The 15,333-nt window shown below is 48.2% G+C and overlaps 1 protein-coding gene across 2 annotated transcripts in view; it reads left to right on the top strand.

Annotated features, from left to right (window-relative positions):
* SEPTIN9 (septin 9) overlaps positions 1–15,333 on the top strand; it is a 260,392-nt gene that overhangs the window by 54,789 nt on the left and 190,270 nt on the right. Inside the window, exon 1 of one of the 2 annotated variants that reach the window (XM_073312124.2) lies at positions 7,576–7,657. The exons of the other annotated variant lie outside the window; for it this stretch is intronic. Within the exon in view, the coding sequence (XP_073168225.1) occupies positions 7,636–7,657 (22 nt within the window). The 5' untranslated portion in view covers positions 7,576–7,635. Of the gene's footprint in view, positions 1–7,575; positions 7,658–15,333 lie in introns of those variants that run through there. 2 annotated transcript variants of the gene reach the window in all.

Raw genomic sequence — 15,333 nt, 5'->3', positions numbered from 1 at the left:
GCTGGGGATGTTTGTCATCCTGAGGCTATTGACAGGGCAGAGTAGCTTTCAGCCTGTATACCTGGAAGGGACGAGGGGCAGGGTGAATGTCAAGACCTAGGTGGGGTTCTCCTCCTCTCTCAGCGTATACCTGTATTTTAAATACATGGCACCTGGTGCAAGCTGGTCTTCAGAAGCATTTTTAGGAGCCCAAGGGATACGTCATCTATGGCAGGCATGATTAAGCAACATCCAGAGAGGGGATGATTGTCCCGAATCCACCTTTCAGAGGAGTGGTAGAATTCCATTAAGGGCCTCCCCAACCTGCACATCACCAAATTATTCATGCGAGAAGGGGGTTCGTGGAACAAATGCTCAGTGGATGCTGATCTAACGTGATGACTTGGTGGGCCAAATTCAGTCCAGGTGTAAATGGGCCCAGCCCTGGTGTAAGGAAGTTGCACCTGATCACTCCACGCTTGAATCTGTATTGCTACAGCCAGACATCTTCCATTGCACATGGTGTGGCTCAAACACATTCATCTACAAACACCTTGCCTCCTGCCCTCACCGTCCTTTCACTGCCTCCCAGGCTACTAGTCAGAGAGTTTAAGGCCAGAAGGGGCCACTGGCTCACCTAGTCTGACCCCTGAACATCATAGGCCATCCACACCTCCTAGCACCCGCATGCTAAATGAGACCAAAGCAACACTGCCCCCACAGAGACTAGACTATTTGTGCCCCCACAATGATTAAGTGAAATATACCCAGAAAATCCCAGCAAGTGACCCACACCCACGGACTGCAGAGGAGGGTGAAAACCCCCTAAGGTCACTGCTAGTGTGACCTGGGGGAAAATTCCCATTCCCACGTAGGGTGATCAGTTAGACCCTGAGCATGTGAGCAAGAACCAGCCAGCCAAGTACCTGAGAGAGAAAATGTTCAGTGCCACCTCAGAGCCCTGGCCCTCCCCGTTTCAATGTCCTGTTTCCACCCATGGCCATCTCTGATGCTTCAGAGGAAGGAGAGAACAAACCAACAAAACAAAAATGGGGGAAATCCCTTCCTGACCTCTGCAAGGTGACCAGCTGAAGCCCTGAAGCATGAGATTTTAGGAACATAAGACATAAACTGGAAGGGACCCCCAGAGCTGCCAAGTCCTGTCCCCCCTACCATCACAAGCAACCCCATCAGACAGTCCCACTCATAAATGTGCCCATTTCTCTCTTAAAACTAATTACATTGTTTTCCCCCACAACTCCTACTGGAAGATTGCTCCAGAACCTCACTCCTGTGATGGCTAGAAACCTTCTAATTTCCAGCCTGAATTTGTCCAACATTGTTCTTTATAGCTATTCACCCTCTCTGGTGATTACCCCACAAGGTATTCATGGAGAGCAATCACATCCCCTCTCAGCCAAGCCAAGCTCTTCCAGTCTCCTCTCATAAAATGGACCCTCTGTTCCCCTGATCTCCTAGTAGCTCTTCTCTGCACCCATTCCAGTTGGAATTCATCTTTCTTGAACATGGATGACCAGACTGTACACAGTATTCCAACAAAGGTCTTACCAGTGCCTTGTACAATGACATTAATTCTTCTCTCTCTCTCTCTACTGGAAATGCCTCGCCTAACGCATTTGCCTTTTTTCTCAGCCTCATCACACTGGTGCCTCCTCATCATCCTGCGACCGACCAACACACCCAGGTCTCTCTCCTCCCCTGTCACTTCCAACTGATGGGCCCCCAGCTTAAAGCAGGAATTCTTATTAGACCCTAAGTGCGCTTCACACTGTTGAATTTCCTCCCGTTTCTGGTGCTCCAGTCTCCAAGGTACTATGGATGTCTGAGAAATAAAGTAACTAGCTGAATCCATGGCAGCCCAACCTAGGGGCCTGCAGTCTGTGCATTCGCATGCAACACTTCCCTTGCCAGCAGCCTGAGCGCTGGGGCAGGAGTGGGAGCTATATAATCTGGTTAGTGTTTTACGGGAAGAAGACGGAGAGAGGGAGAGTGGCAGCTCTGTGTGCCAGGGACTTTGTGTCACTTGCTGGTTTGGCACCTAGTGCAATGGGGCTCTGGTGGCAGATTGGGGGCCATAGGTGCTGCTACAGTAGGAATAATGAAAGTGTCAGGAGGGATGGACTCTTGGGAGCCTCACTGGGGGAGAAGGGGATTGAAGCAAGCTGTCCCAACCAGGTGATTCTTGTGCTGACTCTAAAATCCATGCAACGCCAGTACAGCCCCTAATGACATGGGTTTACAGACTCCCCTCTCCCCAAAATGATGTAGATGCCCAAATCCCATTAATTTTAATGGGGATCCAAGCCACCTAGACAGCTTGGAAAAGCTCAGGCTGTAACCCATGGACTCGTCCCATATGAGCACCAGCTGAGCTAGAAAATAATTCTCTCCTTAACTGAAAGAAAGGAGGAACTCAGACCCTCTGTGGCAGGCACCCAGGTGTCATGGTGATGAGCATGCTAGGAAACCTAGAGAGCCAGACAGGAGGACCTGCTAATAGAATTTCTCCATGTCTCATCCCAAGGTTTTTGCTACCCACCCTGTGGTGGCCACCAAGTTGGTAATTAAAGAACCTATATGTACTGGGTCACCTCAATGTCCTGGCTAACAGTCCCCTGTCTCAGTGCAACGGGATCCAGCATCCAAAGCTGCGTGTGAGCTTTTGCTGGCCACATAATGACTGCTTTATTTGTCCGCAGAGTCGCTGCACTGCCAGCACCCAGCTGGTTGCCTTGCAAAGTGCTCCAGGGTCTCTTGACTCGGGTGTGGAAGACACGCTATATATAAACCCCAAACTCTAGCCTCTAATTGGATTCTGTTTGTTTTCCTGCTTGTTGTTTCCTCCCTAACGCCCCATCGGAGAGAAATGCCTTGTGTCTGCAGCCTGTCGTAATTAGCAAACACACTGGTTGAAGGGGGAGGCTAAAGCATGGAAGCCACACGCTGTCTCCAACCTCTGCCTGGCTCAGCAAGCTCAAAGGAGGCTGGGAGATCAAGGTTCCTATTTGTTTAAGATTCCCAGCCCCAAATGTAACTGGAGGCTCTTTTTAAAATGGTCAACAGTTCTTCCCTAAAGGCTGTTCCTAATTTGCCCTCTCACACAGCTCTATTATTGGCCCTCTGTAATGCCACCAACTGGGCCTTGTGACTTCACTTGTATTTTTTAACAAGGTTTTTTAATGTTTAAAAAAAGTCCAGGCACAAGAAAACCATCAGATAAACCTCTAGCGGAGTGGCCAATCCCTAATGTCCTAGGCCTCTCATGCACTTTGTCAGTGTCTCTCAAGGGGCAGACACAGCACCAGTATTAGGGCCTTCATCAAAGGCCAACACAATGCGACAGTCGCCGTTTCATTCTGGGATACTTCACCCTCCCTCCAGACTTTTCTTTCATTAAATATTTGCAGAACAGCCAGTTTCTCACAAGGAGCAACAATTCCAAGGATGGTCCCTGTCCTACTGACATTGAAAAGTTCCAAATGTCAATTTTTTTCTCAAAAATAAGGGCCAGTTTTCATGGATTCAAAATGAGATGCAGAAGCCGTTAATTTTGAGACCCACATTTCATGTTCCGTACCGTGCACAGCCCTCATCGGAGTGGCTCCATTCAATGTCAGACCCATGTGACCTTCAATGCTCCTCTTTCCCTAGCGCTTTGCATCAGGACGACTGATTTTAAAGTGCCTATATATCCCTCAAATAACAGCATCAGTGAGAAGCCCCATCACCAGATCACGTTTTACTAACCTCTTCCCAAGAAATTATTGAAACAAACAGCAGCTACTGTATTAGGCCCTCCCTGCTTCAGCAAACTGTTTACACACATGCTTATCTTAAGGTCATGGATGAGTACAGCAGTTATTCAGCAAAGCATGTGCTTAAACATAAGCACGTTCTTAAACGCATTGGGGTCTTAGGGACTTTCTTTCAGATGCTTCACTATTATGCAAAGGAGCGAAAACAAACAAGCAAGCAAAAGTCTACATTTTCACCAACAGGTGTTGTTAGCAATTACTATGTATTTTGTTTTACTTTATTTAGATTTATACAATTCCTACATCATAAAGCACCGATTGAGGACTCTCGGCCCCTTTGCCAGCTGCTTAAAATACAAATATGAATGCAACTAAAAGCAAACTCCATAAACTCTCCCAAACCAAGAAGGTAAAAAAAGCTGGAGCACTCAAATTCCAGCCCTTGGCACAGCTGCTCCTGCCCAACAGCCCTGAGTCACTAGATACATGCTATTTCCAATTCTAGGAAGAAAGGAAGAAAGAAAGAAGGAAGGAAGAAAATCCTGCACATAGACCACCTGGCTAGTAGCTACTGGCTGCCTCCCATCTCCCGGCCTGTACCCACTGCAGCTAGCATGCAGTGAGAGACGATGTCTCAGGTTGGCAGGTCCAGAGCCATCCAGGTCTTGATGGGTTAAAACCCATATGCGCTAACATTTGTGCTGCCTTGCATCTCTCCTTCCTTCCCATTCATCTATTTCCTCTCTCAATATTTCCCCTTAACCCCTTCCTTTCCTCTGTGGCCTTCAATTGGCTTCCTGCATGGAGAGACTGTCAATGAAGGCTCCCTGTGGGAGGCAATGGATTGGATTCTGTGCTGCATGTAGCTATGCGACACTTATGGCTTTTTACCCTTTTACATTTCAGACAGGAAGTACAGAGTTGCTCTTTGTGGATGGAGCCACATCACCTATTCTCCTCTAGACATTTGAGAGGCAACATACCCTTAGTGAATAGAGCACTGGACAGGGATTCTGGAAGTTTGAGTTTTGTTCCTGGCTCTGCCACTGACCTGCTGGGTGACTGTCATGGATCTGTGCCTCAGTTTCCCCTTCTGTAAAATGGAGATAATATTGACTTCCTTTGTGAAGTGCTTTGAGATGCACTGGTGCAAAGTGCTGTAGAAAAGCTAGAGATGATTATTATTATATGAGCCACAAAAATATCCAGAATTCTCATAGTGAAAGAATATGAGAAGGAATCTAATCCCTACCTCTTCAGGCATAAGTCAACTTCTAACTATTGGGGTCAGAAGGAAACTCTCCATGGGAATACATTATCCCATAACTGCTTCTACAGGGTTTCTTGCATCTCTCTCTGGAGCAATTGGCACTGGCCATAGGGGCCAATGGTCTGATCCCCTGCAGTAATTCCTTTGCTCCCCTCTCTGGCTTTGGCAGCAACCAGATTCCATCGTCGGACGTGTTGGAAAATGTGTAGCTTTGGGGGATTTTTTAGTACTGCTGCCATAAACCAATGGATAGTAGATCCAACCCACAAAAACCAAGATACGTTTCTTGACAGCTCCCTTAATCCAATGATTCTTTCATGGAAAGTTTATTCATCCAGACAGATAATGGCTTAGGGACTGTCTTTTTTGTTCTGTGTTTGTACAGCGTCTAGCACAATAGGGTCCTAGTCCATGATCAGGTCTCCTAAGTGCCACTGCAATACAAATAATAATCATGAGGTAATCTTCTGTCATAGTCCACATTACTAAGGGGCACGCGCCTGATGCTAATGCAATACACATAATTTTCCATATAGATTGTATGCATTTTTGGGCAGGGACTGTCTTCATTATAGGTGCATGTACAGTGCCTAGCACAATTGGGCCCTGATCCCTGATCAGGGCGTCTGTGCTACTCTAGTAGAAATAATAATCCATATAAGAAGATTGCAGGATTGCCCCTCGGTGTGTGTGTGTCCCCCTAATGCCTAGAATGTCTGTGGAGTCCGTGTGAAGCAATGGAAACAGCAAGGAGCCTGTCCGAGAGCTCTTTTTGTTTGGAATCTCACCACGCCGAAGCAGCACTGGGAGTCGTGGTCTGTTACCATCCTGTTTTTAAGTTCTCAGCCATGTTTGGCTTTTTGGCGCACCAGGCTTTACAAATGACACCTGTGCGACAGGTGAATAACAATAACGGCCTTCCATTCCTTGCCACCTAGTGGCAGTCCCTGCTTTCTCATTGCGGGGCCAGGCCTCTCTTGCATGCACACTGAAGGGGGAGGCGGGTGCCCTTATATCTGGGCTGTTGACTCACGGCCTGAGGAATTAGCAGAGTGTTCTCATTGCCCAGCTAATGAGTGACGTGTCGGCTGCTGGTACCCTGTGTGCTTCACCACTAAGTGCCATCCTCTGGATCTGCTGCAGTCACAGAGATGGTTCCTGGATCATTCAAGGCAGTGTGTCCCGTGGAAAGAACGGCTTGTGGCTTGGGTAGTGAGCAGTGTGACTGCTTCAGTAACAGAAGGTGCAAGCATAGCTCGCTCCCTACAGAGCCAGAAGGCTGTGGGTTCGAGTCCCATCAGGGGCTTGGCCTCATTCCCATGCTGAAGCCCCAGGCAGTATGTATTGAGCTGGTACAGGTGTTTGCTCATGGGGAGGTGTTTAACCAACATCTCTTCTGCCTGGGTTTGGCAGCTGTCCAGGTGGCGGTTTCCACAAAGAGGAGCCTCCAGCCCCAGAGTCCTTGCCAGCATTCCCCCTCCCTGCCCTCAACAGAAGCAGCTCTAATGTCCAGAGTGGCGCATGAGCTCCTAATGGCTGCTCCATTTACTCTGCACACTCAGTGCACTGCCAGCCCCTATCTCATCACTGTGCAGAAGGGAGTCCATGAAAGGTGCTTTCTGAAGCCCAGCTCTGTCCATTCGGGGATGACAGGGCAGCCCCTGACTCCTGTCACCACTGGGTTAGAAGGGGAGGTTTCACTATTGGTTTCTAGCTGGCTTCAGAAATCTCTTCTCTTATCGCTTGTGTAGCGAGGGGAGGGCCTGGCGTAGCCGGCTGTTCATGCAAAGGAGAAGCAGGGATTGCTTGCCAAGATTCAGCAGTAAACCTCTCCAGCAGGGCTCCGGTGGGAGACTAAACATGTGCAGCAGTCGGGTCCTTCCTGGTAGCAGGCAAACCGTGATGCTCTGCCTGAGGATGAAATCAGCCTTCATCGGCGGAATAGTTTATGCATGAATCGAAACTTCAGACTTGGCTGGGTGGGGGAACAAGCAGGATCTGAGTTCTTTAAAATGCTTTAGCCACTGAAGGAGGAGGGCTGGGGATAGAGGAAATAGCAACAAAATCAGACTGGGGAAGCCGGGAGAGATTTGAGAAGCTGGATGTGTTGCTCTGTTATTCCTAGGAGTCAAGTTGTGTAAGCCTCTCCTGGTGGATACTAAAAGGAGCCAGCCGCAGAGACGGCCGCAGTCTCCTGGATTCGTGCATGCTGCAGCTTTAAGACTGCTCTGGAGAACTTGGGCTTTGCCATCATCTACATGCTCTGGAGTATTTCGGGGGGTTGTTGAATTTGTGGGTCATGTACCCCCCCCTCTTTTTTTTTCTCTCCCTTTCTGCCTCAGTCTTTCTTTTCATTTCAAAGAGACAAAGCTACTTCAGTTTGGAGCACAAACATATGATCAGCACATGGAAATGTGGTAATTTGGATGCATTCATGATTGCAACAGATTGAAGAAATTAGACCAGACAAAGAGCTTTTTTTGGGAAGAGGAGGAGGAGGAGGAGGAGGAGGCAAGGAAAGGAGGGAGGGAGGGAGAGTGGGTGAAAGAAGGGGACACCACCGAAAAAAGGGACGGCGTGACACACGGATGCTAAATATATCCCGTAGTAATGGAGAGGGACCGCATTTCAGGTAGGCTATTGATCGTTTTATCTCTGCTGTTCTATTACTCTCCCCTGCTCCCCCTCCACTTCCCCCGGAGTGTCTGCATGTTAAGAGAAGAACCAGCCAAGCTCTGCTTTGATTTCAATGGTCTCTTTTATTTATTTTTAATGTTCTGCTGCTTTTTTTTTTTCAACCTCCTAAGTTCTCCAGACAGACCATGTTTCCAACAGAAGCAGAGGAGGGTGTGGGAGAAAGAAACCGTTTTCTGGGTCTGGATTTCATTTGAGTCTCTCTCTCTCTCTCTCTCTTTTTTTTTTATATTTTCCAATCTGCCGCACCGAGTGAGGCAGATGAATGCTGAGACTGTTAGCTCAGGACTCGGAGTCAGGGAGAGAAAATATCCTGGCTCTTGACTTAAGGATGCCTTTAGATCCTGGAGGTTGGCTGCTTAGTTCATATGGCTGTGTGTTGTGGTTTAGCTCTCTCTGCATGCCAAAGCTTGTGTTAAAGACAATATCCTCCTCTCCACTAATGCTTGTATTGCTGTACAGAGACTTGGTCATAGGTCAGGAGTCTTCTGTTGCTAGGACAGGGCCTCCTGGCTGCATGTGTGTTCCCACATTGAGCTGGGGTTTGTTGTATAACCCTGGAAAAGGGGGTTGATTTCATGCAGTTGGCATGTCTTTGGCTTCAAGTTGCTGGTGAAGTGTGTGTATTGCGGCGGGGGGTGGGAATAGAAGGGCGACTAAACTGGATACATCCAACTCCTGTCCTTCCTTGCAAACCCCAACTAATGGCGCATGTCTGAGAGATTAATCCCAAAACTGCTGCCGATTGGTCAGAAGGCGTCAGGTAACCGCGTCTCAGCAAGCAGCTTTGCAGCATTGCAGGACTTGATGCTGAGCAATGGCTAAGGCCTTGACAACTATTCATTATTAAAAGTCAGGGGTGGGGGTGGAGGAATGTTTGCCCTAGAAGCTTGAGCCCAGAGACTGAGGATAGGGCTGAGTCCATACAGAGCTCTGAGGGTCCCTAAGAAAAGACAGGAGGTCCTTCAGCAAAGGAATCCCAGTGCCTTTGGAAAGGCCAGGGGTGCAGGGGCTGCTGCTTTGAACGGCTGGGACTCTGCAGCCATTAACTCAGTCTGTGGTTCCCTGCTTTTTCCCTGCTCCCCGCCCCTGCTGGCGGCCAGGGGGTATGCTGGGGTGGAGAGCAGATCGCTTCTTACCTGCTCTGGAACCTGCATATTCTTCTGGCCACTCTGAGTTGGACTGGGTAAAGCAGCGACCGGGTGGGGTGAGGCAAGCAGCACCGCGCTACTGGGCATCAGGTTTGGAAAGAAAACCACAAGGACAAGGGGAAGCAGTCGAGCAAGGGTGGCGTGCAGCAGCCGTGAGGGAACGTCCATCCCATTCCTGGGCCAAATGGGGCCACGTAGGTCCACCGTGCAGCCACCCAGCATTGCTCCCTGCAATCAGGGGCTGGGGAGACCCATAGAGGCCATCAGGCTGAGAGTGGGGGTCTGTGGGGCTCCGCAGTTGGAGACCTTGAGGCATCTGTAACGCCTCTGCTGTCTGTCTGGACACTAGTCTGTGCCATTAAGTACCACAGGGGAGGCCTTTCTTTACTCCAGCCAGGTGTGTGACAGTGCTCGACAGAGGGAGCGCAGCCCTGACGGAGCACAGACCCGGCTGCAATTGACTAAGGGCCTGATCCGGGTAGGTGCTGGGCACCCGCAACTCCTGCCATTGCTGTCAATGGGAATTGAGAGCGCTCACAGCTTGAGACTGGCCTGCGGGAGCGTTCTCTCCCTCCCAGCCCTTGTCCAATAAGGGCAGCTCGGATGACGTGTGCGCTCCTTCTCTCTTGCCCTCCTTCTCTCTTGCCGTCTCTTCCCCACGTTCCCTCCTTTGCTTTGAGTCACTTCAAAGCATTCCTGGGAGCTGCCCTTGACCCAAAGGATGGAGCGTGTGCGTGTCAGTAATACCAGTGCTCAGAGGTGGATAACCCGCTATCACTGCAGCACAGGCCTTGGCCAGGCAGAGGGTAAACCACAGAGGGACTGGGGCAAGGTCTGCAGAACAGAGCCAGTCAGACCCAGCACCGAACCGATCTTTTAAATCTGCTGCTGCTTTCCTTTTGCGTTGATGTTTTCCCAGGACAAGGGGGCCTGACAAACAGGAGTGCTGGCAAGAAACTGGACTTTAATTTCTGGCTCTGTCACATGATCTGGGGCTCTCTTTAGTCAAGAGAGGTGCCAGATCTCCGCTCCCCAGAGTCCCTGCTCATTTTGGGAACTGCTCGATTCAACACACTTCATGCAACCTAAATGCAATAGCTAACTGCAGCAAAGAGCCCACCTAAGTCCGGGTGGGATACCGCCTATCCACTCTCGTCCTTGGTACCCCATGTGCAATGGAGCCAAGGGCAGGAAGGACCCTGGTACAGTAGTCCACAGATGCAGCAGCTCTAGCTAACCTCCAGTAGCCTGGCACCTTCCTAAGGGTCACTAGCAAAGTATGCAAACGGTCAGGTCTGCTGATGACTTAGCTTGGGTGTGCCAGTGAGGCCTGCTGGAGTCTGATGAGAGTATGCAGATTTCAGTTCTCTTGATTTAGCTGTGTCACGCAGTTGGCAGGGAAGCCAGGCAACAGAGCCCTCCAATTAAATCCTCATCCTGCATGTGGATGACAAATAGTTGTGGTATGTGATATGCACTAAACAAGGGTCGTAGCTGTTTGTCTCTTAACTCAGGGGCACAGAGGCTGGTTTGCACACACAGCTCAGACTTGGGAGCGTTTCACTGGGGACGCAATACCCAGTACTCTGCTCTTGCTCCTCATGCTCGCTCTGTTCTAGAGGCCTAAGATGTCAGCAGTCTGTGCCGGGGAGGAAAGAGTGCACTGCAGAGTCGCCAGGCAATGAAGCTCTGTCCAAGATTGGAGAAAGAAAGGGACATGACTAGAAGCAGTTTTTGAATGACTCATCCTTTCAAAACCCCCTTCTCAGCAGCAGCGTGGGAGAGGGAAATGCAGGAGGGTTATGGGTATATGTAGACCCTGAGGAAAGAGTTAAAATCCAATGACATAAATTTGTTTATAGTAAACAGTATTTAAAAGCTGCGGTTCAGGGAGGGATTTCATATGTGCTGGGTAACCACTTTAGAGACACAGTAAAGTAAGGGTTAAAGGGAACATAGGAAAATCTTGTTAAGTGAGGTTCTGGGCAGTTCAGATTATGTTGTTAGGTTTCCAGGTTTATTCTCCAGCATTGACTTCTGGGCAAATCGGCTCGGTTTGCCTGCCAGCAGACTGAGTTGTGCCTGGTACCTGGCAATCCGGCTGCAATCTGTGGATCCGATTCTTACTCGGGGTCTGACTCTGGTCTCATGTACACCAGAGTCACTCTATCGATGTTACCCCTGATGCACACCAGCAGGGCTGATGGAGGGGGGCAGTTTTACTGGGGCCCTATGCTCGGGGTGGGGGTGGGGGGGCAAAAGGTTTGTAATATCTGGGTAAATAAAATTAAATGGAGGGGGTGCAGCCCCAGCTAACATGATTGTACCAGGGCCCCAAATTTCTCTCAATGGGCCTGCATACCAGTGAACAGGGGAGGAGAATCGGGCCCACCAGTTTTGCCTGAGTCACAGCCTCATAGTCTGGCTGGTCGTGCTTCAGCCATCATGACAGGAGTTGGCAGTTCAGCGGCTGGTGTCCCAGGCAGAGGAGAAAGCATCCTGCTCTCTCACAGCTCTGCTGGCTCTGCAGTGTTGGCAGCAGGAAAGAAAAAACCCTGGTTTTGGTGAATCAACAAAACATGACTCAGATGGAGAACAGATCCACGCGGTGCTAGGCGGCCACGTTTCCAAGGCACTCTTCTGGCCAGAAACATGTTTTTAATTAATATTCCACCACTGGAGCTTCACAATGAGGAAATAAAAACTCCCTGTCTGAATTCTCCGTGTGAAGGGGCCTCAGCGTGACTGAGAATCAAGCCTCTTCTCTTCCGTAAGAGTGCTGTGTTCCTGCAGCTACTGCAAATAAGCATTCCTGAATCCTACAGGCGCTCCCCACACAGGGAGAGCACAGGCCTTGCCACGTCAAGGCAGATCAACATCTTCCCTAATTGGCTCTCCTGTCTCTGACAGTGGCCAATGCCCGATGCTCCAGATGAAGGTGTCAATCTCTGTAAAACACCTAGTTCTGCGCTTGGTGATCCTTGAAGTGTGAGGCTATGATAGTCCTTGTCGATTTTATTGTAGCTAGTTTAACTACAGAGACATATTTAGATCATGGTCCTTTAAAATTTTCTGGTCTCTCTAGGTTCTTAGATTGTACCTATCACCATAATATCTGAGCACCCTCAGCAGTGCAGTAAGCAACATGTCTAAAGTCTGTCATGTTTGTTCTCTCATCCGCTCCTCAGGGGAGAAGTGTGTGCAGGGAAGTGTCTTGTTTTGGATTTGTTTTATATACCTTATAAATGTTGCTCTATGTTTATGTTAGAGAAGGCCTTGTACTTGGAGCGGGAGGCGGTGAGCTTTGTGATGGTCCTTAATTCCTGTGGGAGTTCATTCCACAATCTTGGGCCTGTCTCCTGTCCTGCTTTACGTTGTCCCAGGCAGGGACAGTCTTTCTATGTTTATATAGGTAAAGCACCCTGTGGCCTCAATCCTGATGAATGCCTTTGGGCATCAGTAGAATAGACTGTTGTAATAGAAATGGTTATTAATAATAATATGACTATTTAGCCTCATTAAACTGTCTGCCTCAGTAAAATCACCTGGCATTGAGTTTCACAAGTTATGCTGTGGTGCATTAAAACACACAGAGCTGCTTTTTTGTTATCAGATATCTTTATTCTTGTGTTCGGTAAAAGGGCTGCAAAGCTACACCCATCTGGTGTTCTCTAGCCCCTTGTTTATTAATTCATATCCCTCTCTCCTCTTCCTCTAATCCTTTCCAAATGGTCTTGGGGAGGCTAGATAGCAGCAGGTTTGTTCCTGGTAGTGTTCCTTTCTTTCTCTAAGAGATGGACATCTTGGTTCATCCAGATTCTCCTGTTATAAAGGGCCAAGCCAGTTCTTATCTGCAGCCTCAGTTGAGACGTTAATTGCAGAAGAGGCAAAAGTTTCCATCAGGTTTTATTAAAAGGAAAGGAAAGACAGAGAGAAGTTGAAGGGGTAGGAATTGTGTTTTTATTGAGACGTGTGGGATGGTGGAGCAGATAGACGTAGCTTTTATGGAGGATCTAGTACCCCAGATGAATGATCAGTTGCACTTTTATACTAAGGTTCCATATAGAAATGGTTTATAAACAGTTAATAAATGATTCATAGATGTTATAAGCATGTTACAGACATGAGAGGCTTGTGTTGCAGATAGTCTTAGAAGGGGCTGTAGATGATTATAAGTAACCTAGTGAATTCTCTAACAATTGATTAGCCATTTATTACACACCTGTTAATTATTTATTAACCCTGTATAAACAATTTATAAATGGAAGCTTACAGTAAAGTGTGACAACTGAACAGCCAGCGGCAGCCCGAACAGCACCTGTTTGCAGTGTGTGTGGTTATCAGCAGCTGTATAATCAGTAGGGTGTCTAAGGACCAATTTCAGTGATAATCAGTTCTGCTTTGGCAGTGCCCACCCCTCCTGGGGCTCAGAGTCTATGGGGAGTGACTGAGGTAGTGAGCCCACCTGAGCCCCAGGGTATAGGGGGAGAGATTGGTAGAGATCACAGTATCCCTCCATGCTTGTAAATGGGATTTCCATAAACGTGTGTAGCTCTGAATGGAGGTGGCCTGATTCTGATCTCACTCCAGCAGTGTTTACCCCGGCTAACTCCACTGGCTTCCCCTGCAGTTAGTCTTGATTAATGGTGGTGAGGCAGCAGAATCAGACCCAGGTGTAAACTTTGAATGTCCGAATTGTGTCTAGCATTTTCCTACCCAGTGGCTTCCACAGCGGCACAGGCTCCCCTTTTCTATTCCCTCAGTGCTATCGCCCGTCAGCCACCCTCTACAGCAGAGATTTTCAAACTGTGGGGCATGTTGCCCTGGTGGGGTGCATGACATGGTTAACTGGGGGCATGAGGACTGGCCAGTGCTGGGGAGAGCCCTGTGTTAAAAACTGAGGGGAAAAAAGAAAAAAACCTGGTATGGGGATGGCCGGGCCAAACCTGAGGTTCTGCTCCCTACATCCCTGGCACTGTTGCCTATCAGATGGGCATTTTTCTTTCTGCCTTTTGTGCTGCTTTCCACAGTATGTACACTGAGCCATGATGTCTGCATTCTCAGTCAGTCTGCCTTTGTCCTAACTTCCTGGGTTCCTTTGGCTTGAACCTGAGTACTTGTTCTGTGCTAGGGGCTGTCATTGCTTTGATCCTTTTTCTGGACAGTTCAGCTGTGCTTGCTATTTGGAGGCATTTCTCTAGGGTTAGATCTGTTTCTTTCAGCACTCTCTCCTGTAAACTAGAATTGTGAGTCCTACAAGCTATCCTGTCTTTAATTAGGGAGTCATTCATGTTTTCAAAGTTACATGTGGATGTCTGAGTTCTCCACTCTGTAATATAAATATCTAATCCCTCTTCGGTTTCTTGGTTTTGGATTAAAAAAAAACAGTCTCATTCTGTCTGGTCTCACAGCACTTATCAAACACCTCTACCAGCTCTTCCAGTGTTTCAGGCATTATTCGTTGCAGCAATGTCTCTCTCGCTTCTTTTTTCCCATTGAGCAGTAAAAAAGCTATTCTTTCATTTCTTCATCTTTATCCCCCCATGATCAGATCTATGTAGAGACTCAGTTCTTGCTTCTACTGTTTCTCTGCTTGTGCAAGGCTTTTTGTCTGGAAACCCAGCTTTCCTGGTGATCTGAGTCCCTCCATGCTGCCTGTTTGTGCTGTTTGTGTGTACTACTTTGTTTTCCTGTCAATCACACTCTGTTTCTTGACATGAGTCTCACTAGACTGACCACTGCCACCATGTTTCATGTACCTCATGCTGGGTAATAACAGAGAAGATAACATTGCTTGTAAAACTTTACTGTCTCTTTACTAAGAGATTTAAAGAGATGCTGCAATTGCAGCTAGCATTCTAGTCATGTGCACACAGGCTGACGTTCTGGCACCTCCTGAAACCTGTGCTCCTCCCTCCAAGTTCCATGCAGGTTGCTACAATAGTGCGATGCCATTCCTAGAAATGGTGCCTTCTAGAGGCTGTGCAGCCAGGAGTGAGCTCTGAGAACAGCTGCTTGGGGGACCCCTGAAAAGAAAAAAAATGTGGCCACCAGGTAGGAGTGTGAGGAGAAAACTATCTCCTCCAGAAGCCAACAGATTGGTTCCCTTGTTATCAAGAGCCTGATTTGACCTCGGTTCAATCATGTGTGAGGGATTCTCTTCATTTCTTTTTAAAGGAATGCTGCCAGGTTAAAAATCCATCATTAAAAAAAGAGAAACTCATCTATGCTACAAGTAAGATTAGATTATTAAAATGGAAAAAAATTGAGCAATCTAGCTAATTCTCCTCTATGCCACTTCCTATTTCTTCTCCTCCCTGCCTGTGCAATGAACATGCTGCAGACAGGATAGCCTGCTTCACTTTCACTGCTTAGAAGCAATGTGTGCATGAGAATCCATCTTAACTGGTTAGACAGTTGTACTGCACTGATCACTGAATGAATCACTCCAAGGGAACTGTGT

Source organism: Lepidochelys kempii, chromosome 14 (genome assembly GCF_965140285.1).
Source record: "Lepidochelys kempii isolate rLepKem1 chromosome 14, rLepKem1.hap1, whole genome shotgun sequence".
NCBI classification, from domain to species: Eukaryota; Metazoa; Chordata; order Testudines; family Cheloniidae; genus Lepidochelys; species Lepidochelys kempii.
This window is presented reverse-complemented; position numbering and strand designations above follow the sequence as displayed.